Raw genomic sequence first — 24,897 nt, 5'->3', positions numbered from 1 at the left:
ATAATATATATAATATTATTAAATATTAAATTATATTATGGTTGAATCTATTTTTCAAGTTCCCTAAACTCTTTAACGTAGTTAAATGGACTGCATTTATATATAGCATAGTTAGATTAGTTGTAAAAACTCAAAAAAAATATTTACTGTTAACTTAAATCTATGATAGATGTTGAATGAATCTATGATAGATGTTGAATGAACTCAAAAATAATAGTTAGCTAAACTTTTTGGCACATTTTGAGTACCAGGTACTTTCCATTATAAGTAAGTTAAACTGTTTGGGTTTACAGTGAGGGAGCTCAAACTCCGTGTTTCTCAGCGACAGGCCAGAAACCGGACTGATCTAGAGAAGATGTGTAGAGGAGTGGGCCAAAATCCCTCCTGCACTGTGTGCAAACCTGGTGAAAAACTACAAGTAACGCTTGACCTCTGTAATTGCAAACAAAGGCTACTGCACCAAATATTAACATTGACTTTCTCAGGTGTTCAAATACTTATTTGCAGCTGTATCATACAAATAAATAGTTTAAAAAATCATATGACTGATGACGATGACAATGACAATCACGATGACAATTTCAGACGCCTCCATGATTTCTAACTTTCAAAATAGCAGGGTGTTCATATACTTATTTTCCTCACTGTATTTTGTTATTATACATGTTATAACTTATGTTGTTTTTGTTACTTTTTGTTATAGGTCATATATTAATATATATATACCAGCACTTAGTAATCATTCTCTTATAGAACTACTGTACCAACACTAAGTAAGTCAATATTTAGGCAAAACACATACCTGAACAAATCAGATCCCCATTATCTGTCTGTTCTTCTTCTTTGATTTCTTGTTTCAGCTCCATCCCACAGTCCAGCAGATTTACTGATATCTTCTCTTCTTCTTCTTCCTTACAGACAGAAACCAGAAGATCTGTAGATGTTTGATCAGTGAAACCACAGACAGAGACACCAGATACATCCTGAAAATAACATAAAAATAGATGCATATAAACTAATCTGAATGTTACATTTATAGATGTGTGTGTGTGTAATAAACATTAAAGAACAGAATATTCCCATTTGTGTTTTACCAATAAGTAAGTCATGCAGGTGAAGTGAACTACTCAATAGTGAAATATCAAGCAAAAAAAGAAGTTAAAATAAAAATACCATCATGAACACTTACATTCACAAACTTAATGTAAATAGACCAGTTTGGAAAGATTCGTCTATCAACCAATCGATCGCCCCCCAGTGACTGGTCCCAGTATAGGTCATAAACCCCGCCTCCCCATATTATTCAATGGGACTTGAGACCAACTAAAAAATTTAATTACACTTCAATTATCTTTTTTCCGAAGCTGGTTTCTGTTATTTACTGTATTTATCACGCTGATGTAAATTAAAGTGTTTGTTTTTAAAATAAGTTTGTGTTTAGTTCAGGGAACTACACTAAACTTTTCCACTGGTGGCACTTGCGCTACCAACTTTTTCAGTTACTGGCGCAAAATATGATTTGGTCGCACATATTTTTTTCAAGTTAGATTAAGGCGCTCTGGATAATAATGAACAATAATGAAACTGTATTGCATAGATATGCTTTTTATTTTACTTGCCATCTTTTAAACCACATGCCGCCTTGTTTTCTTAAACGTTGCAGTGTTTCCCACAGATCTGAAATGTACTTGGTGGTGGTAGCCGGTGAAAAGGGCAATTATTACCCCCTGACAAATAATGGTCTACTATACATGTGACGTAGAACTAATAATGTGTGTCACAACACAATACTTTGATTCATTGAAAACTAATATTAATTTCACATTATATCTCATCAATCTAACCACCCCAAACTTTCTTTGCCATTAACAAAGCTGACACTGTTTGTCAAAGCACCACGAAAACACTTACTGTTTTTGCACTGATATATGAAGCAATTAGACCCCTTTTATCAAACTCAATATAATACAATACTATGTATAGTATATTAATAAACAGTGCAGGTCTATAGATTATAAATGTGACTGATGTTATGACTGATGTTATAATGGTAATAATTTCTATTAGATAGGCACTTTTACTGCTTTTGCTCTATCTTTCTATTTCTCTCTTGCCGATTTAAAAAGCTTAATCCACTCATTATTTCAGATTTAAAAGTCTACTTGCTGTCCCGGTGACAGACTTTACATTGCTTTGCTCGTTCAGTGCAATTGGCTTGACATTAGCATTGCTTTTTGCAATGAGAATAATAAGATCATTAAAAAAATGTAAGAAAGCAAATGCAGCGCGTGGTCGTAACAAGAACCATCGCCATAGAAACCGGAGGCACGCTGAATCTGCACTCGAGCTTTAGCGCGGTAGCGCTCATGGACGTTTTCCGATCGACTCGGGTTATAAACACAACATTAATCAGACTTGGGACCCAAAGTAATTAAACTAGGACCTAACCGGACCCGACAGACCATTTAAAATATAAACCCATGGGCGGAAATCCCGGGGGGGTCGGGGGGGACAGGACCCCCCCTATCTGAGGGTTGTCCCCCCTAAAATATCATTAGAATATGTGTATTGAAAATAATTTAATGATTTATAATACTTAAAATAGTTGTGTAAGAAGTGAAACAATACAAATGCAAACGGAGCAACAACAAAAAAACGTTTTAAACATTTTGATTCCCCCTCCCTTGCCTCACAGTGGTTTGGTCCACTGCCCGCGCCCCTTTTACCTCACCACCACACATTCCGGTGGTAGAGAAGTGTACGGAGCCGACGCGTTAATCAGCTATACAACGTTTCCCATCACTTATCAGTTTATCCTCATATGTTTTAAAACTGGACTATTTTGACATCTAAACATGAACATATTTTGTTTTCTGAGAACAGAAGCAGATAAACGATCAAGAAAACATTTTTATGCATTCATGCAGAGGTGAGGCAGAGCTGAAAGTAACAAATTACATTTACTCACCTGGCTGTAACTGAGTTTTTTGTGTACTTTTACTTTGAGTAGTTTTTAAAATCTGTACTTTACTTTTACTTAAGTATGTTTAAAGTATTGTAGGTTACTTCGCTACATGTTAAATCATATCCGTTACTGAGTAAAAATAAATAAAAAAGTAAGGTGATAAAGACGCGCCACGGTCGGATGATTGATTGATGGGCGGGGGAACGCGCAAAAAGAACCATGGAGAGGGACGAGACAGGCGCGGGCTAATGCAGACCCTCAATTCAATTCTTATGAAAGAAACCCCTGGCCTTTGACGCAAAGCGATTGTTTCATTCAGGTAGGGTTCGTGCTCTTGAGTACGGAGTTTGTGAATTGCCGACCGGGTTTTAACCGCTAATTTGCACGATGCGTTTTTAATACATGCGCATTATCTTCCGAGGTCTAGCAGCTTTGCGTCAAGTCAAACAACTTAAGAAGTCCTCGAGAATGCGCAGATCATTAGACATTGCAGAGAGAGAGAGAGAGAGAGAGCGCGAGAGAGATAGATTGAAAGACATCAGGTACACAGGTCTGGGAGCTAATAAACGTGTAAAGGATGTATAGTGTATAGCCATGGCACTCATCTCATTATATGCTCATTTATGTATATAGTTTAATAACAATGTATGTTACCAGCAATACATCAATTACAACCTTCATATAATGATTGTATTTAGCTGCTGACCTCATATTATTTTTGCTTCAAAAGTGCATAACTCACCTGTAAAAATCATTAAATAATTCCATAAATGTTTCTTAGTTATAAAAAAGCTTTTTATTTTATTAACATTTGTTATTGCACTTTAATTGTAGAGATGTTTACAATTAAAAACATAGTTTGAGATGTATATATCCTTCCTTTGTGAACTATACTAGAAACCTCTCCCCGCTGTAAAAAAGTAACTCTTAAAATTAAAATGACTTTTTACTTGAGTAGATTTTTAGACCAGTAACTTTACTTTTACTTAAGTAAAATATTATTAAAGTAACTTTACTTTTACTTAAGTAAAATATTATTAAAGTAACTTTACTTTTACTTAAGTAGCATATTATTAAAGTAACTTTACTATTACTTAAGTAGAAAATTTTATTAGCCTACTCTTTTCACCTCTGCATTCATATGTATTAAAATTAAATTTGCGTCTGTTCATAGAGAAAGAGAAACGTTTTCTATCTGTACCCATTTCCTTGCAAGTACAATTTTGCCTGTATTATTGGTGTCCCCTTCAAAAATTGTTCTTGAAAAATGTTATGTTTATTGTCCCCCCCAACATTTAGATGAGATTTTCGCCCCTGTATAAACCCGGAACCATACGGGTCCCGCGTCCTCAGTGAAAAAAGACCTCTGCTCAAGTTCAGAAACATGGAAGACACTGAGCTTGCGTCGCGTCGCACCTAATTTATTGAGAAACAGCTGAGCACGCAAACGCATACTGATAGGGAGAGACACGACGTGCTTTCACGCAAAATGAAGCCAACGTGTTGATGGCTCAGAGCATGTTATAAAACGTATTCTTAAAATCCACATTTCTGTTTTAATAAATGCTCATAGTAAATCATAGCATATTGTCTAAAACATTAGGTAGCACATTTGCGACCCATTAAAAATTAGGGTCGCAACGGCAGTTCAAAAGGTCGCATATGCGACCATTTTGGTCGCAGTGTGGCTCCCTGGTTTAGTTAGTTATTTAATGATATAAAAACGGTGGTGTCACATCATGATTGACAGCTGTGATATCGTGTGATATGCGCATTCTACGAGAGCGAGGGCGGGGTCTTGATTTCACGGCTTCACTTCCTGCTCACTACTGTGCATGACTGGTCCCGAAATTGCTACTGCGTAGACTCAAGACCCAAAATGTCAGCGCCATATCGGACACTGGCGGCTTCACTTTTCACCAATGTAAGAGAGCGAACAGGCGTCGTCCATCTTTTTTTACAGTCTATGGTTACAACTGTTACAAAACAACGCGTTAGAGGCATTGCATAACCGTTTACGATATATAACTTCAGTTTTCTCTGGCTCCATAATAACTTAAAATGTTTGAAAAGTTTACTTAGTTGGGTCTGACCATAAATTCACAACCCCAAGAGATCTTTGATGAGTAGATTCTAGGAGAAACTGGAACTGAACTGTGCCAGATTGACGAAGCAGTTACTTGTGAAATGTTTAGAAGGTTGAACTAAATTTGTGTGAAACTTATATGGTATTTACATAGCCCCTAGACTTCACTTATCATGAAAAAGCCATGAAAATGTCAGATTTTACAATATGGGACCTTTAATAATGAGTGTTTTTTATTTACTTTGTTATAATTTAACTGGTTTGAGCCAATGACAACAACAAACAAAATCGACAGGAGTCGACAAGAGTACTGGTGTCAAATCCAACTTTAGGGACACTAAGAATAAGTAAGTAAATTTTGAAAGATTTACAACAAAGTTTAATACTTACATGTTCTGATTTTAAGGTTTGAGAACGAAGCGTTGGCACAGACTCATTCTCCAGAATCAAGCTGGTTGAAAGTCCAGCGTTGAACTGACTCTTGTTTTTGAAGCAGTTCACAGTAAAATGATTGGCACAAACGTGTAGGTTTCTAGGTACTCTCTTTGGGACATTTCCATAAAAAATGAAATCTAACCATGACGTCCTCAGTGACTCAGATTGTGGCAGTCTATGGAGACTCTGATGTTCATTGGTACATCCCAAAACCCAACATTTGTAATTCCTCTTTGGTGTAGACATTGTAGGACTCCAGCTGCGAAGATACAACAATGATGGACTCTGTGCTTGTCACTCAGGGCTGTGTCTGTGATAATAAGGCAGATCGTCTCCAGTTGTGGGTGGGCCTTCTCCCTACATTGACGTAACTGTGGATGAGAATCTGAATTAGCTTGTTTGAAGACACAGATTCTGATTTATGGGAATAATAAAAAAGGGTGAGTGAGCCTGGGAGCTGCAGTCACCAAGTCTGACTTACAGTAGCCCTACATTGCATTTATACACATTTTAGGGGCAGTCCCCTAAATGGAAAACAAAGCACCTTACTTTAAACAAAGCATTGAAAAGAAGTAACCCTGACATCCCCAATCCTGGAGTTTCACAGACCCTTAATACCATCAACATTACCATCTCACCCACTGTTTCACATTATCTTAGAAATGGGTTCACACCTGTGACTCAAACCCTTGGCCCAACCCAAGCATAAGCAAATGGCCACCAACTCAAAAACAATGGAATAAAAGGTACCAGAGCCACAGTTACCTGGTCAATTTCTTTAATACTTAAGGGATAGTTCACTTTAAAATGAAAACTCTGTCATCATTTACTCATCCTCATGTTGTTCTAAACCTGTATGAATTTCTTTTTTTCTGATAAACACAAAAGAAGATATTTGAAAAATGATGGTAAACACAAAGCAGATGGTGGCCATTGACTTCCATAGTAGGAAAAAAATAAGTATTGTGATAAATGAAGAAATTATTTTGATAAATGATGGTAAGCATACAGTGGACGGTACCCATTAAATTACATCATTTGTTTATTCCTACTACGGAAGTCAATGGTCACTATCTGCTGTGTGTTACAATGACTTAAAGGGGACATATTATGAAAATCTGACTTTTTCCATGTTTAAGTGCTATAATTGTGTCCCCAGTGCTTCTATCCACCTAGAAAATGTGAAAAAGATCAACCCAGTAACTTAGCTTTGGTAAACCATTCTCTACAAGCATGTGAAAAAATAGGTCATTGTAATTTGGCTCCTATTGTGATGTCAGAATAAGGTAATACCGCCCCCTTTATCTGCACTATCCAACCACAGCACTGCCATTTAGTTCAGAGAGAAAGAGAGAGAAAAGAAGGACTTGACAGCACAATTGAGTTTCAATTACAACAAACCACCATCATTGTGATCAGTGTTTGAACTTCAGCCGCTCATTTGCATTTTAAATGACACACCCAAAACGGCACACTTTTGCTCAGACCTAGATTAAGACTTATGGCGCTTTTCCATTGCATAGTACCCCACGGTTTAGTTTAGTTTGGGTCGGGTCAGCTTACTTTTGGGAGCTTTTCCATTGGGTGCAGTACGTAGTACCCGATACTTTTTTTCGTACCACCTCGGTTGGGGTTCCAAGCGACCCGAGCTGATACCAAACGTGACGCGAAAACACTGTAGATCACTGATTGGTCTGAGAGAATCGTCACGTCATCGCTATAATGTAAATATTAGCTTTAGCTTACTGCTAGCTTGTGCTGTCTCAAGCAAACATGTTGTTATCTGTGTTCTGCTATAAGTTTCCAAACACCCTTTTAGCGATGAAAAACATCCGCATGCTGAGAATCCGGGACACCATAACAGTTTTTTCGAGACTTGCAGTTTGTGGTGGCACATTCGCGACGTGCACGTCCGCATTATATATGCTTAAATGCAACTTGAATGAGGCTCAGCGGAGCGCCGTCGACTGACGCCACGGGTCGGGTGTTTAAACAGAAACTGTAATGTGAGACAGAGGTAGTTATAAACGCGATGTGCAAACATCTATTTGTGGTGGCCAATTTTAATTTTGTGGCAGACTGAGAAATAAATGAATGTATGGGAATGTACAACAACGCTCTCACGTGTATGATGTCACAGCAGTAGGCAGCGTAAATATAACGACACGCCTATAATTCCTCCCACTCCGAAGTGATACTAAACTCGATGGAAAAGCTAACCACGCCAAAGTGAGGTGAGCTGACCCGACCCAAACTAAACTAAACCGTGGGGTACTATGCAATGGAAAAGCGCCATTAGTTTACATCTTAAAAAAAATCTCATAATATGTCCCCTTTAAGTTATTTCCCCACACATTATAGGTTGGTTGTTTAAACACAGAGTAGACATAATAAAAGTACATTTTGCCTAACAGATCCCAGAAAATCATTTGTGAACAGTCTATGTTGAACACACAAAAATGTAAACCATAATGACAATAATAATAAAAAACATAATAGTAAACTAACCGACACTATTGCTTACAACAGCATAAATAAAACAGCAAACACACACACAAAAATAAAACTATATTCATTTTAATAATATTAACTTATTGATTTCACATTCTACAATAATGCTGGGATCTTTTAAACCACAGCTTAAGGTCAAATCAACAAAATAATCTTTGTTAACCACTAACCTTATTAAGTATAAACAGATATAATACATTTATTTTAGGTAAAAAATAAACCTCTCTTCAGTCCTTCATCTCCTCACCTCAGCTTTGCCTCCAGCAACACCACCTCTATCTTCAGCTGAGAGATTTCTGAGATGAAATCATCAAATATCCAGCATGGACAGATCAGTTCCTACTGATTTACAACACATCACATCCATCTCATTTCTAATAATCAACATTTCAACATACAAACACACCATTATACTGTTAACACAAAAAAATAATTTCAACAGAATCATAAACAATAATACTTTCATGACTACAGTAGAACTACAAGTATTTTTTTATGACAACATTTATATCATCTTTAGATTTTAAAACGTGATAACAAGTAAGAGTAAGAAATTCAGCGCTTACCCTTGATAGATAAACACAAACATTAATTAAAAAATGAAGAGCACAAATAAAACACAACACTGAACTGTAAAACACTCCTCGTGAGCTTCTTCTTCTTCGGTTTTATCGGCGGTTGGCAAACAAGTTTAAAGGTGCATTACCGCCACCTACTGGAATGGAGTGTGAGCACCAGATGATAACCGTTAAAGGGACACTCCGCTTTTTCTTCGAAAATATGCTCATTTTAAATAAAAAAACAAAAAAACACTCTGAAATTAAAATTTGCTGAACTTAAAAATTATTATCTACACTGAAAATTCTTTGCAAAAGAAAAAAAGCTCTTCAATGTTGGGAAGTAACGTCACAACAAGTAGTGAAGCTAGTAGTTTAACTACATTTTTCAGAAGCTTGGTGGTAGCTTCACTGCTTTCCAAATCAAATAGCTTTTCAGTAGCGAAGCTCTTTTTTTGACTAAGTAGTGCGGTAGCTTCCACACAAGATTACTTGCGTCGTAACACAAATGTTATTACAGTAAATAAAAGACAAACAGAAAATTGGTGAAACTAAATAAAGATTTGTTATGCATAATATACAATTTCAAAGTGCTTAGAACATATTTACAAGACATAATCAATGTGGATCTGACATCTCACTGTACCGTTTGAATAAGTGTGTTAAACTAGTGTGTTGTTGTGTGTGACACAACATAATGTCATATTAAAAAGTGAATAATGATTGGTAATTTTACTGTCTGTCAGACTTTGGCTTAACATTGAGTGACACTGAGTGTCTTTTCATTACAAACATAAAATTGAAGTAATAAAGAAATGGCCGATTGAAAAGATTTAGATCAAATTTTGGCCGATATATCAGCCTCTGCTACAATTGGCCTAGCACTAATAATAATTATGTATATAGAAATACACACACACTTATGTATAATTTTAAGCAAATATATTTATTATATAAAAATGTATATACAGATTTCTTAAATATTTACATGCAATACATCTTTACAGCACATCACATCTATCTGATCTCTCATTGTCAACATCTCAACACACATTATAATGTTCACACAAAAACATCCTTTTTAACAGGATGATAAACAACAGTAGCCTTGCTAAATAAAGAAGCAAAAGCTTTCCAGTGTGAAAACATTTATATTGTCTCAAGATTTTGAAGTGGAAGAAAACAGTTAGAAAATCTTTGCTTACTGTAGAGATAAAACAAACAAGCATTGATCAGATAAATGGTTAACAACACAAACAAACACTTACTGATGCTCAAAGTGTTAGCTGCTCCTTTTGAGTAATTCTTACTCTTCTTGTTTTACAGCGGCTGGTATCCAGCGTTTTGTTTCATTACTGTCCCCTTCTGTCCCGGAGTGCTGCTGATCTTCTCTCGTTTCTAGGCGATTTTCATTCAGTGTGCATATGTCGCCGACCCCCAGAGACTCAGAGCAGTGTAATTTATCTAATCTTTTCGGTCAAACTGATCTCTAATACAAATACCTTGTTGAAAATAAAAAATTTTGATTCGCTAAAGACGATAGGAGACGACGAGCATGAACTCAAGAATTCAAGGACGAAGATTACATTTTTTTTTGTGAATTAGTAATAAAAATTTACTAATAAGGTTCTGTAAAACATATATACAAATTTAGTTACTTTCATAATTATAAACTCAGAACTGGTAGACATGGCTGACATGCTTTTTGCCGCAAATATTAATTTATAGGATCACAAATTGAAAGTTTTATAATGACAAAATGCCCTTTACCAAAGCAACTTACTGCTCCCAGAGGGTCGGAGTGAATGCCCACTGCTTGCGTTTTCACTACTGCTATGTGTGTACACCACATTTTTGCAGTCTTCGGCAAGGGTGGGCAAACTTTTCTTCATCGTGGGGCACATTAGGTTTCGGAAATACTGGGGATGCATACGTGAACAACAAATTTAGCTTTATTATTCCAAATCAACACTTAGTTACTGCGCAAGGAATAATTGATGGCGGGCTGTTGAACAGTGGCGGCCAGTGACTTCTTTGTCGAGGGCGCACGATGGGAAGCTCGTCACAACATATATTTTGCCTCGTCATCTCAAAAATGTATTTGGCGTGTCATGTGAACCATGCGTCCTGTCAAAATAACTGCCTGCTGCACAGGCGTCTAAAGTGTTTATGATAAAAGTGATGCTCGTGTTGGCCAAATACTCGCTTAAAAGTCAGTGTATTGCCGGTATTTTGTGAATGTGAGCGTCTCTCTTTTAACATAAACCGTTTCGATGCGTGTGCAGCAGGCACTTGATGCACACACCGTAAAACCTAACAGTTAACTTAACTCAAACCATTTAAGTACTCTGAACTTGAGTCATGTGCAATTATGCACTTATATTTAAGTAGTGTGAACTCCATATGATTCAATTTGTTTAAGTTTACAGTACTCAAATGTATGTGTTTTAAAACTAATGCAATCGGTTTACTTAAATGGTTTGAGTTGAGTTAACTTTTAGGTTTTACAGTGCATGGTTCACATGACGCAACAAACAAATAATTTGGAGTGACGAGCAACACACGACACTCCGAACACATATTTTCAATTTGCGCCCCTCGAAAGAGAAGTCAGCAGCCACCACTGCCGTTGAATTATTCGAAAATAATGCACACCCAGTGGTAATACGACACGATGCAAAAAGAAGTGTGTTACAGTGCGTGTGTGCATTATTTTCAAATAATTCAAAGGACCAGAGGTAACTATTCTGCTTATATGCTTACCACAAACATAGGTGTGCGTTTTACAGAAAAATAATCAACACCCGTGGAACATTTCTCAACCAATCAGAATAAAGCATTCATCAGTACCGTAGTATAATGTACTATAGACTTTCATCTACACCCTACTTTTATGAACACGCATATTTTGAGAAAAAAATCTCTAGTTTTGTGCACATCACTGGATATACATACAGTTCTAAAGAAAACATCAAAATATTACAGTCTGAGTAATATTAGCAGTAAAATTGTGTCCCCTTTCTAAAGTTAGCACATAAGGAAAACAAACTTTTTTTACTGTAGTAATAATGTTTTAGCAGATTAATTCCCAGTTGTATTATAACAGTTTAACTACAAATAAAATACCATGGTGAAATATATCCTAAACATGTAATACCACGGTGGTGTTTAGTATCTTAAGGAGATCATCGTCATCATCATGTAGTGATTTATTTACTTACTCGTTAAAAGGATTTATTTCTGTCAATAATGTGATAATACAGTAAGAGATCCAGCACTCTCATAGCAGTTCGTCTATATGTAGGATTTTGAAACACTATGCACATAAAAAAATAACCACTGTGTGATTTTTAGACACAACAACACCTAAAATAGGAGTATTAATATATACTGTTGTTCACACCCTAGAATAGAAATAATGTTTAAAAGAAATAATATTGTTTAACACTTTTAAAATGATTGAATGTAATGTTTCTCTATTATTTACAAAACAAGCAAAAATATAAAAAATGTATTAGTGTACACAGGTTACAAAACCAAGCTCATGTAGTTATCAGACAGATGTTAAAGGGGCCATGTCACAATAATTTTTTTAAAATGTCAAATAAATCTTTGGTGTCCCCAGCATACATATGTAAGGTTTTAGCTCAAAATACCATATAGATAATTCATTATAACATGTTAAAATTGACACTTTGTAGGTATGTGCAAAAATGTGCCATTTTGGGTGTGTCCTTTAAAATGCAAATGAGCTGATGAAATTCAAACACTGTTCGCAATGATGGTGGTTTGTTGCTATTGAAAACAAAACTGCTGTGAATTATTTTCTCTCTCTGCACTAAATGGTTGTGCCGTGGTTGGATAGTGCAGATTAAGGGGTGGTATTATTAAGATAAGATTAAAGCACTTAAACATGGAAAAAGTCAGATTTTCATGCCATGGCCCCTTTAAAACTCAACACACTAGAATAACATCACAAACACTAAATAAATAAGCTGCATTTATTTAGAGATAGATTTTCAGATGGAAATTCAAAGCTCTACTGGTCACATTTGTAAAGCTTTTCTCTAGTGTGAATTCTCTTGTGCACAGTAAGGGCAGCCTTATAAGTGAAGCTCTTTTCACACTCATCACATCTGTAAGGTTTTTCTCCACTGTGGCTTCTTCGCACGTGCACATTAAGGTCAAACTTACGAGTGAAGCTCTTTCCACATTGACTGCATTTGTAAGGGTTTTTCCCAGTGTGAATTTGTTTATGCACATACCAGTCAGACTTAGAAGTGAAGGTCTGTCCACACTGTTTACATTTGTAACCCTTTTCTCTAGTGTGAATTCTCCTGTGCATATTAAGGTCGAAATTACGAAGGAATTTCTTTCCACAATGGTCACAACTGTAAGGCTTTATCCCCGTGTGAATTTGTATGTGTGCATCAATGCTGGACTTACGAGCGTAGCTCTTTCCACACTGGCCACAAACGTAAGGCTTTTCTCCAGTGTGAATTCTCCTGTGCATGTTAAGGCTGAAATTATTTACAAAGCTCTTTCCACACTCGTCACATTTGTAAACATTTTCACCAGTGTGATTTCGGGGCTTTTCTCCAGTGTGGATTCGCATGTGCACTTTAAGGACGAACTTACGAATGAAGCTCTTTCCACACTGGTCACATCTGTAAGGCTTCGTTCCCATGTGAATATGCATGTGTGCATCAAGACTTGACTTACGAGTGAATGTTCGTCCACACCGTTCACAAGTGTAAAGATTTTCTCCAGTGTGAATTCTCATGTGCGCAGTGAAGTCACACTTATGAGTGAAGCTCTTTCCACACTGATCACATGGGTAAGGCTTTAATCCAGTGTGAATTCTCATGTGCACATTAAAGTCAAACTTATGAGTGAAGCTCTTTTCACAATGGTCACATCTGTAAGGCTTTATTCCAGTGTGAATTTGCATGTGTGCTTCAAGATTAAACTCACGAATAAAGCGTTTTCCACACCGGGCACATCTGAATGGCTTTTTTCCAGTGTGCATTTTCATGTGTGCATTAAGGTCGAACTTATGAATAAAGCATTTTCCACATTGCTCACACCTGTATGGCATTTCTCCAGTGTGAATTTTCCTGTGCACATTAAGGCTGGATTTATGTAGGAAAATTTTTTCACACTGGTCACAACTGTAATGCTTTTCACCACTGTAAAATTGCATGTGTGCATTAAGATCAGACTGACAGTTGAAGATTTTTTCACAGCCAGAGCACTTAAAAGAATCTTTATCTGACAAAATCTCAGTATTTAAGCAGCTCAGAGACTCTTCTTCAGGTTTAAAATGTTGAGGTTCCTTCTCAATTTCATTCGACTGAAAATTTTCCTCTTTCACCTTCACCAGGTCTAAAATGAACAGAGAAAATCATTATGATCAATACGACACAGTAATTAAAGCACAGAGCACTTCTGAAGCTATTGTGATAGCTAATAATGCAAAAGTCAAAAGTGCATTTTCCATGCAACCTCAACATTTTTTCACACATGCTTCATTCTGGATGCAATGAATTATTAATGAACTTTACAAACCTAGACGCAACAGAAGAGCGCTTATGCCATCATTGTGCACAGTCGCGGACAGAATAAATGAACAAATCACAAATCCTTGCGACACTTTCAAAATGCAGCAGTTTACCCTACTTGTGTTCAAAGATTACTGTATTTTCCAGACCATAAGTCACATCAGTCAAAAAAAAGCATCATGAAGAGGAAAAAACATATATAAGTGTATAATTATTTCATAAAATACAAGCCCAAGAACAGACATTTAATCTGGAAAGGCAAGTTATTCAACTAAACAATAGCATACAGAACAACAGGCCGAAGAGGTGTACGTACATGTTAACGTAACATTAACAGTTATTCAGCTAATGTAAACAATAGCATACAGAACATACCTGGGTGGCTGAAAATGCTAAATTAACACATAACAAGCCAACGAGAATCAAGTTCACCAAGCTCCGTACTCATTCAACATCACTTAATCATGAAAACGAAGGAGCAGCATATATCGCCCTCTCGTGGCTGTAGATGGTAATGTTTTCTCTTGGTTCATGTAAGTCAGTATGAATTAATTTTTACATACAAGTTGCACCTGACTATAAGTCACAGGAGCAGCCAAACTATGAAACAAGTGTGACTTATAGTTCAGAAAATACGGTATGTTTCATAGTCCTTTTTAATCTGGGTTGACCCCTAGAGAGGGCACAGAATCACATGCTTGTGTGCTCTGACTCTTGAGGTGAAATAAATTATGAGAAATGTGTTCTTCTAATGTTATATAAATAAGCTAGTTTTTTAAGTTGCATGCTTTCAATGCAATTAAACTGAAATGTGAAAAACAAAAAAATACAGCATTACATTAAGATCTACTTACGCTGCATCAAACATATCTTTATATTCCCTGTTTTTGCAGTTTAGATCATTACAGCCAATCACAGTCGTGACCGATAAGCTACGTCTCCATTAAAAGTTGTGTATTAAAACTTCTGCACATAACTGGAATATCGCATTAAAGGTTTTGATGAACATCTAGGGATTTATTCAGTTTCATAAAGTGTTTTCCATCATAGTTTATGCGCATGTTTTCTAACAGAATAAGAAATTTATCAGACTCAATTATGCGCATACATTTTTTATATGCATATTTAGAATTTATCTTTGCGTTTCAATCCAGTGTTTTTTATGCAAATCTCAAAAATGCACATAAAATAGGTAGATGGAAACATAGCTAATGCAATTGTTTAAATGGTGTAAGTGTATTTTTTCACAGTTTTTGTAAAATAGCAATTAAATGAACTCCCAAACGCTTCTTACCTTTGTTGTCTGTGTGCAAGTTGTTCATATTGACCGGTTAACTATTAACACAAGGTAAAAATTGACCCGTGGTAATCCTGCAATTAATATTATCAGTTAAAAGAAATAAATATTTGTTAACGCACAGTGTGTGTCGAAACAAGCCTACAGACATTTAGCCACTTTGCTATTTTTAAATTGTGAATGGCCTGTGAATGACGTGAATTATTGCTGCACTGGTAAAGTAATTAATTGTACTGCATCTGTTGCTGCTGTTTTCACGTTCAAATAAAATAAAATATTTGTATTGTTTTTACTGGATAACAGACATCTGTCAACTGTTTTTTTTTTTTACTAAATGGCAATTTAATATTAAAATCTTATCAGTTAACGTTTAATGTTTCATTAACAAACTGCTGTAATCAGTGGGGAAATTTTAATGAAACATCACTAGTCTGTGTAGTCCATAAAAAAGGCCCAATAAAAGGTCAGGTTATTGCATTATATTAATGGACGTTAATAATTATAATTACAGCACAAAGTGTGCACACTGTGCCCCCTTAAATAAAGTAAGACAAGACACACCTTAATGTCATTATGTGTAAATATTCACATATACCTGAATAAATCAAATTCCCTTTATCTGTCTGTTCTTCTTCTTCTTTGATTTCTTGTTTAAGCTCCATTCCACAGTCCAGCAGATTTACTGATGATGTCTTCTGTTCTTCTCCATAACAGACAGAAACCAGAAGCTCTGTAGATGTTTGATCAGTGAAGCCACAGACAGAGACATCAGATACATCCTAAAAATAACATAAAATTAAACAGAGAATAAACGTGGATACATTTAAACTAATCTAAAGGTCAATGAGGGCTTTTCCTTTGTTGTGCTGAACTGTCCTAAGAACAGTGAGGAACAGTTATAGTTATGTTTCCACTTGAACACGGATTGGCACAGCATGATTATAAATAAATTATTCTCGGCATCAGTGCCGCTGCTAGCCATTTTGGTGCCCTAAGCATAATTCCTTTAAAATGCCCCCCCGACCTTGAGAATTTTTTTTTTTTGCAAGTTTAACTTTTTATTACCAAACATATAAATTAATAGCAGAAAGTAAAACTTCACAGCTTTAGTCAACAAACACTACACATTTGAAAGTGCAAACTTTTATAGAATAGCAAAATAGAAAAAAATACCAAACTTAAATAGAATAGCAAAATAAAAAATAATCCAGACATGTTTTTCCCAAGTACAATGTCACTTTAAATAAATTACATTAAATAAACACCAATAAGTAAACAAGAATGCTCAATATTCTTAAATAAAAAAAAGATTAAGAGAACTAATGTTTGCTTCATATCATACATGGTGACATTTTATATTTTTATATATTTAACAGTCAGGAATTGTTAGCCTACCATGTGCACTGACTGCTAACATTAACTTATACTGAGAAAGTATTAACCAGCATCACGTCAAAATAAACCACAAAATAAACTACTGCTCAATATCTAAAGAAACAAAGAAAGTAACAGCTGCGTCAATTATTTGTAAAATGCATATGCATAGGTAATGTTTTACAGTAAAATCTCAATTTAGCTTGCACTGAAGTTATAAATTATAACAACATAGTTTCCTAACATTAATGTCAGCACAGCAAGTTCGAGGCGCATTACGATTAGCAGCAGCTGCAGCACATGCCCATTTCTCTTATTTAGGAGTGAATGATAAAACATGATGGATTTACCTCCATGTGATGCACGGGCATCATCCCGCAGTTTCTTCTTTTTTCCGCTCATGACTCATGACTCTGTCTTTTCGGGGCCATTTCCAATAGTTTACTGTCTGGCCGTTTCTCAATCCGAAGGCTGCAGCCTACGCGAGGTCGCATATGCAGGCTGCATACGTCATCAAGCCTGGTTTATTTCAGTTAACTGAACATTACATTAGCCAGTCATAAGCATATTACAACAATTTACGATGAACTAAGAATAATAGTCAATTTTATAATTGTTAATATTACGAAATAAAAACGTTTTGATGACGTATGCAGCCTGGAAATGCGCCCTCTGGAGGCTGCAGCCTTCAGATTGAGAAACGGTCTCTGTCAAACTTCGTCAGGCGCCCGCGCGATCAACCTGCACGGACCATCAAAGGCTGGGGGGCATACTTTCTATACTAGAGCAATTAAATTATCTCGTTCCCCTTTTTTTGTAACATATACATGGATAAAAAGTGCCAAATAATATTTCTACAGGCTAATGAAATTCTATCAGCATTATAATTTTTTTCATTAGGCTATTATTTTGGTGCCCTCTCAGGACCTGGTGCCCTACGCACAGCGCGTGATGCGCGTTATGGGAGCGGCGGGGCTGCTCGGCATCATTAGTGTCTAATCGTGCTGACAGAATGAGCATAGTGACGTCACTGCATCAGGAACAGTCACGCGTCTATTGCCAGGCCACAAGCTTTGCTCTGTAGCTGGTAAATTTAAAGAAACAGATCAGATCAGGTAAAAAGTTGTGCTTGCTATTTACATCGCTTACCATCTGTAAACTCTTTTGTTACCAATGCGATGACTGACACATTTGTTTTACATTCCAAAGGAAGCCATTATCAGCCTCACAGTGGAAAATGAAACTATTACCATAGAACGGTTACACAACGAGAATGGTTTGGCATGACTTTGGAAAAGTGTTGTGTAATAACATTGTAGAACAGAATATTCCCAATTGTGTTTTACTGATAACAAAGTCATGCAGGTGTCAAACAATTGATTGTGCGTTAGTTTAGTAAATGGGATGGTATAGACAAAGTTGTCGAGTAGAAGGCAGTATGGGATTGCATACGTTACCTTTTCCTCTTGATACACTGGAGTAGAGAGTAGTGTTGTTCCGGTGTCAGTCTGTTGTTGCTGAGCACAGTGTTGAGATGCAGGTTGTCCGCTATGCACCTGCAAATAAAGATTCATGTTAATCTATCTCCATGTCATCCTAAGGATATTACATAATTGGCGATGAGGATAAAAAAGGCACTAAGGAACCAGGCTGAAAATTGTGTACGGAGTACAGACCACATGCAGAGTACAGACCATAAGTTTACAGTGTCCGTTGACTCCAAGGGAGAAAACATTTGATGAGTTGACAAACGTACTTAAAGCCCATTACAATCCAAAGCCGAGTGAAACCGTGCAAGATACAAGTTTAATCTAGGCACACGGAAGACTGAAGAGACTGTTGCTAACCATGTGGCGGAGTTAAAAAAGTTAGCACAACATTGTGAGTACAGGGCAACGCTTTCACAAATGCTGCGAGACAGACTTGTGTGTGAAGTGAAGGTACATTCACATTATAAGCGACTCGCTGTGTGTCGCTGGTCTCTTTCAAAAGAAGCGTTTCTAAATCATGGTTGTCTAAATCAGCGTTTCTTGCTGTATCGCTCCCGAAAGTCATGCATAATTTGCATAAAGTTAAACATTCCGTGTTGCTGGAAGTTGCCAAGCTTCCATTGAAATCAATGTGATTGCATCGCTCTGCTACTGCTACTCACTGCTAGTCTGAATGCAGCTTGAATGACATTAGAATGCAGGATGGTAATTGTTGGAAGTGGACTTAAAGGCGTTCTAAGCGAATCTGCGAGACGTTAGTTTTTGTTGACGTTTAAATTGTTTTCAAACAGATGGAGCGTAGCTACTCCACCCCCTCCCCCTCCCTTCCGTGCTTTCATGAACGCACCCAACCCCCACCCCCAAATCCTTCTTGGCGTTTATTGGCTGACACACTTTGTTATGGTTTCTGTTTGTAGGTTTGGCCACTGTGTTGTTATTGCCGTTTTTGAAGCCTGGGTTGTCTACAGAGATCGCGTTTTTTTACAGTTTGATCAGCGGACAGGCAGCAAGCAGATAGTGAGGAGATGTTTGCTGTATGTAACAAAAAATGTTTTATGGTCTAAAACGCGTCAATTCGCTTAGAGCACCTTTAAACTTCGAGAAACCACTTAATACAGCAGGGAATATAAGAATTTGACACAGAAATCCCTTTCTGATAAAAATGCTGATAAGTGGGCTAATGACACAAAATTTCCACCAGATGTAGCCATCAAGCAAAATATTGAATTCATCCAAAGAAATCAGAACATTTAAGTATACAAGTTGAGTCATAATAAATAAAGTGAAATGACACAGGGAATAAGTATTGAACACATGAAGAACACCGGAAATGGAAAGAGCATCACTTAACAATAAACCACGTAAGATCCCTGTCTGAGCTTTCCCCAGTCTTGCTGTAAATTTCGGTGTAAAGAAATTCAACACATACTTGTACTGGAGGCAGTTAACCATTGTAACGGATCACAAACTGTTGATTTCATTATTTAATTAAATGAGAGAAGTGCCACAAATGGCATCGCCACGTACAGAGATGGGCTGTGACATTGAGTAGATATGAATACACCATTGCTTACAAAGCTGGCAAGGAACATTAAAATGCTGATGTACTAAGCAGCCTGCATTTAACAGAGAAAGGAGTAGAGACTCAAGCGGAGGAAGAAAGAGTACTCCTACTTGAAAAAAATCATGATGCAGTAAATGGGATGGTATAGACAAAGTTGTCCAATAGAGGCAGCATGGGATTGCATATGTTACCTTTTCCTCTTGATACACTGGAGTAGAGAGTAGTGTGGTTCTGGTGTCAGTCTGTTGTTGCTGCGCACAGCATTGAGATGCTGGTTGTCTGCTCTGCACCTGTAAATTACAGTAGGATTTATGTTAATCTATCTCCATGTCTTCACATCTATCTGCACTTAAGTATATTACAGTTAGAAAAAGATTACCACACAAACAAAAATATTAAAATGCAAAAAAAATAAGTAATAGCTCAGCAAACCACACAGATCATTTATTATAGCAGGTTTGTGCAACTTTTAACTATGCAACTTTTATTTGCGGCAAATCTGATAGCAAGCGACTACAGCATCAGTGAATATAGTTATATATCAGCTGTACAGTCAGCCAATAAGCACATTCAAAAAGGCTGAAAAAAATAACAACATATGAAGTGTAATACTTACTTCTGATTTTGATTTTAAGGTTTGAGAACGAAGCGTTGGTATCGACCCATTCTCCAGCATCAACCTTGCTGAAAATCCAGCGTTAAACTGGCCCTTGTTTTTGAAGCAGTCCGGTGTAAAATGATTGCCGCAAACGTATAAGAGTTTAGGTACTTTCTTTTGAATGTTTCCATTGTAAATGAAATCTAACCACAATGTCTTCAGTGACTCAGATTGTGGGACTCGATGGAGACTCTGATGTTCATTGATACATCCCAAAACACATTTGTAATTCCTCTTTGGCACAGACATTGTAACACTTTAAAAATTATGAGCTTCTCACTCAGGGCTGAGTCTGTTAAAAAGGCAAATCATCACCAGTTTTGGCCGGGGCTTCTCCCTTTGCTGACGTCATTGTAGAGAGTTGGAATCAGCTTGTATGAAGAGATGGCTTCTGGTTTAAGGGAATATTAAAAAAGGAGTGAGTGAATTACACACACATCAATGTTCAAACACCTTATAAAGTGAATTTTGCATAATAGGTCCCTTTTAAAGGTGCTGTAGAATAGAAAACTAGGAAAAGATAAATAATTTGAGTGCTGTACATGGTAATGGCATATCATGAACCTTAAACTTTACTGTTTCCTCCTTTAAATGTAAACCTTGTGCATGCAAAAGACTGCTGGAAAGCAGGCCAATCTCAACATAACACAGACTGTGACGTTACAGTCGGGATGTACACCCCAACAATAAAGGTGGGGTAAGCTATATTTAAAAAAAGGTTTGGAACACACTTGTAGCCAATCAGCAGTAAGGGGCGTGTCTACTAATGACACGGAGTTCACTTACTTACATGCGCTACAGCAAATCTTTGAGCCACAGCATGTCATGCGATCTAAAGGGGATCGCACACCGGCCGCGCAGCTCAGTGTCGCGCCACGTCGAGTCGCGTCTAGGACAACTCGGAGGTATTGTAAACCGGAAGTGCACATCAAATAGCGCGAGCATTGTCAGATAGCGTCTACTTCAAAATGCAAAATATACGTTAGCAGCCAATGTTAATCGTTAATGATTTGGGACAAATATGATGTTATTTAATGTTAACCTATGTGAGTGGCGCTGTGTGGCGCGATATGGATTTGAGCAACTTCCTGAGTCACAGCTGGGCGGCGCGGACAGGCGCCACCTGGCGGCGCCGGTGTGCGTATACTCATAGAAAACAATGTGTTTGATTTTTTTTTAGAAAAGTGCGGCGCGCGCGGCCGGTGTGCGATCCCCTTAAGTCCCCTTCTGCAGGCATTTGCCCACTCCACCTTTTAATTGATTACAACGTTACAAAGCTAAAATCAAATTTGTCCCGGCTGAAAAAAACAGCATACCAGCAAGACCAGCATATGTTGTGTTTTGGTGCTGGTTTGCTAGTGAACACCAGCTACACCAGCATCAAACCAGCATCAGCACCAGCATTAGCACCAGCTAAACCAGCAACAAACCAGCATTAGCACCAGCATCCCATGCTGGTCATACCAGCATATTTTGTGTTTTGGTGCTGGTATGCTGTGACCACCAGCTAAACCAGCATAGACCAGCATAATTCCCATGCTGGTCCATGCTGGTTTGATGCTGTTTTTTTCAGCAGGGGTGCTTGCTGACGTTATGAGTTAACATGCAAAGTTAATGTTAAATGCTAGTGTTAGTTATGTTTTGCAGGTCCATACTGAAAACACAAACTTACCACTCAGAAACATCAATTTCACAGACACAGAGCTACTGAAATGAGCCGCTCTGAGAAACAGCCAATCAGAGCAGAGCTCAACATTATGTTTAATGACCCTTTCAAATTAGATAATAATAGACCATTTCTTTCTGGGGACAAATTCTAGGGTTGTAAATGGACATTTCTGGATAATTTTTGCACTTAATAAAGCCACATACCTTCTATGAATATATCATATAACTACAAATTGTATCTATGCATAGCAATCAACTAGGGATGCACCGATACCGATACTGGTATCGGGTATCGGCCTCGATACCACATTTTCTAAAGTACTCGTACTCGTTAAAAGTCCCCCGATACCTGGAATCGATACCACAGTCTGAGAAATGTCTATGTTTGAGCGGTGTGTAAGGGGTTAATGACTCTTGTGTTGTCCAAAGAGGCAGAGTTGACAACAAACTGGAAAACTAGTCCTTTGTTTTTTTGTTAAATTATATGACTAAAGCTGTTACCTGTAAATTTAAATCGTGTTTTTTTATTAAGTACTCGGTATCGGCAAGTACTGAAATGCAAGTACTCGTACTCATACTCGTATTCCAAAAAAGTGGTATCGGTGCATCCCTACAATCAACAAACATCATTCGCATTCATTAAAAACAACAACTCTAAATTAAACAATTACCTAACAGATACAGCTACTACAACATAATGCCAAAAAAGTGTAATCCTATTTAATAATTTTAAACCTTTGGCCAATAATACTTTTTCTTGAATATCTGAATCAACAAAATATTCTTTGATAGCAACATGTTAAGGACTTTTTTTTTCAGTATACACAAATAATTTCACAATGTACTTTTTGTACTAAAAATCTTTTGAGGTCGACTTTTTTACAGTGTAAAAATGAATATAACATGGACAGATCAGTTCCTACAGATTTACAGCACATCTCTCATCAGCAACAATTCAATACACAAACATCACCATGATAATGGTTCACACAAAACATCACTTCAACAGAATTATAAACAGCAGCTTTGATAAATTAAGAAGCAAAGCTTTCATGACTACTGAAGTAATTCAATCTGATTTGTCATCTCATCGTCCAGTAAAATAAAAGCAAGTAACCAAATCTTAACAAAAACGTCGCTTACCATAGAGAAAAACAACAACTTGGTGGCACACAAACAATTCTCTTCTTCTTTCTCTTGGGTGTTTATTGGCGGTTGGCAAACCAACTTGTAGGTGCATTACCGAAACATCTTTTCTTCTTCTCCTTGTTTTCTAACGGCGGTTTGCAAGTTCTCCTCGTGAGCTGATCGAAACACTGCTTCTTGGAGCTGCGAAACATTTACGAATCTTTTGTTTCGACTCAGTGGTTTTGAGCGTGGCCAAGTCACGTGATTTTAGCAAACAAGGCTTCATTACGTCATAACTGTTTCAAAACGTTTAGAAAATCCGATGGTTAGGAGACCAATGTCATTTGGTGAACTCGGGTACACTACAATTTTCTATCAACTGTCTACCAACCCTTTTGTAGAAAGATTTAATGACAAAATTTGCATATTTAAAGGGGAAATAGAGTGATCTGTTTGCCCTAAATAAAAATACAAACACAGAACACACTTTTACTTAATGTCTAAGGATTAATAACTTAATTTTCTAAAAATATGTTTTTGCAGTTGTTTTGTAAAACGTTTCAAATGTTTGGATTGAGATATTTGCTTTTACAACGTTTCACCAGCAGATGGCGCCAGGTGTTTCAATCGTTTCGAAACAGTGAATCATTTGTCGAAGCAATTGATTCGAGCTTCGAAAAGCTTCGTTTCACTACTGTTCTTCTTCTCTTGTTTTTTGGCCCTTTGCATTCACTGTGCATATGTCGCCACCTACCGATGTTTAAAAGTCATGGTGCCCTCAATATAACCGTTGTCACAAATAAAGATCCAGATCGTATGTTGTAAAATAATAATGTAAAATGAAAGTCTCCAAATGAAAGCCATCTTAACTTAGCTACTGGCTCTCCAGCCCCATACGACACATTTTTTTTATTTGGAAATATATTTAGTTTTAACCTTCATATATCAACATACATTTCAAAATGTATTTCAAGGGCAAGCAAATACATTTCAAATTTTACATCCCATATGGCAAAAATGAATTATTTGCCTAAATAGATTTTAAATATATGTGACCACCAGCTAAACCAGCATGGGAATTATGCTGGTCTATCCAGCAGGGATATTTACCGAAATTAGCATAGATGAACAGTTAGATTTTACTTGGATCAGGGATTCGCTCAAGCGTATTTGTCAGTATTTCAAACATCCATTTATTTATTTATAAAGTCCATTATAGCCAATTGGTGAAGGTGAAGAATCCAACTCATGTTCATTAGCAGTCCACTTCAAAACACACAAAATATTATGGAGACAAAATTTGATTTATGTCAGGATAACGAGAAAAAAACTTTTGTTATCTCGAGATCACCAAAAAATTAAGTTGTGATCGCAAGAAGAAAAAAAAAGAGAAAACAACCCAGCTAACAGAAAAAAGTTCTAAGAATGTTCCCTGAAAGTTCCCAAGGTTCCCAAAAACGTTCTGCCAACGGAACAAGTGTCCAGTTTTCTTGACGTTCTAAGAACGTTTTTGTGTTGTCTCAACGTTAAAGGAATGTTACATTTTACCATTTTTTAAACGTTATGACAATGTCATGTTTTAGTGTTCACACAATGTTAAAAA

At 36.8% G+C, this 24,897-nt stretch overlaps 2 protein-coding genes across 8 annotated transcripts in view; both read right to left on the bottom strand.

Annotated features, from left to right (window-relative positions):
• Nucleotides 1-8,665, bottom strand: part of LOC135760399 (uncharacterized) — a 91,122-nt gene extending 82,457 nt beyond the window's left edge. The window contains exon 1 of the mRNA XM_073814520.1: nt 8,564-8,665. The gene's annotated coding sequence lies outside the window, so the exon portion shown is untranslated. The remainder of the gene's footprint in view (nt 1-8,563) is intronic.
• The window catches only part of LOC135760449 (uncharacterized), a 29,368-nt gene extending 5,882 nt beyond the window's left edge, over nt 1-23,486 (bottom strand). The window contains exons 1-6 of one of the 7 annotated variants that reach the window (XM_073814511.1): nt 23,310-23,486; nt 20,457-20,889; nt 20,032-20,130; nt 18,244-18,342; nt 16,008-16,191; nt 12,607-13,939 (exon numbers count right to left, since the gene is read on the bottom strand). In XM_073814511.1, the coding sequence (XP_073670612.1) occupies nt 12,607-13,939; nt 16,008-16,191; nt 18,244-18,342; nt 20,032-20,130; nt 20,457-20,747 (2,006 nt within the window). In that variant the 5' untranslated portion in view covers nt 20,748-20,889; nt 23,310-23,486. Of the gene's footprint in view, nt 1-802; nt 984-5,441; nt 5,858-8,244; nt 8,340-8,563; nt 8,679-11,081; nt 13,940-16,007; nt 16,192-18,243; nt 18,343-20,031; nt 20,131-20,456; nt 20,890-23,309 lie in introns of those variants that run through there. The other 6 variants (XM_073814504.1, XM_073814506.1, XM_073814505.1 and 3 more) reach the window with 6 other exon arrangements.
• Nucleotides 23,487-24,897: the final 1,411 nt, after the last annotated feature.

This window comes from Paramisgurnus dabryanus, chromosome 4 (assembly GCF_030506205.2).
Source record: "Paramisgurnus dabryanus chromosome 4, PD_genome_1.1, whole genome shotgun sequence".
Taxonomy (NCBI): Eukaryota; Metazoa; Chordata; class Actinopteri; order Cypriniformes; family Cobitidae; genus Paramisgurnus; species Paramisgurnus dabryanus.
The sequence above is the reverse complement of the archived record's forward strand: the minus strand, read 5'-3'. Positions and strand labels throughout refer to the sequence as shown.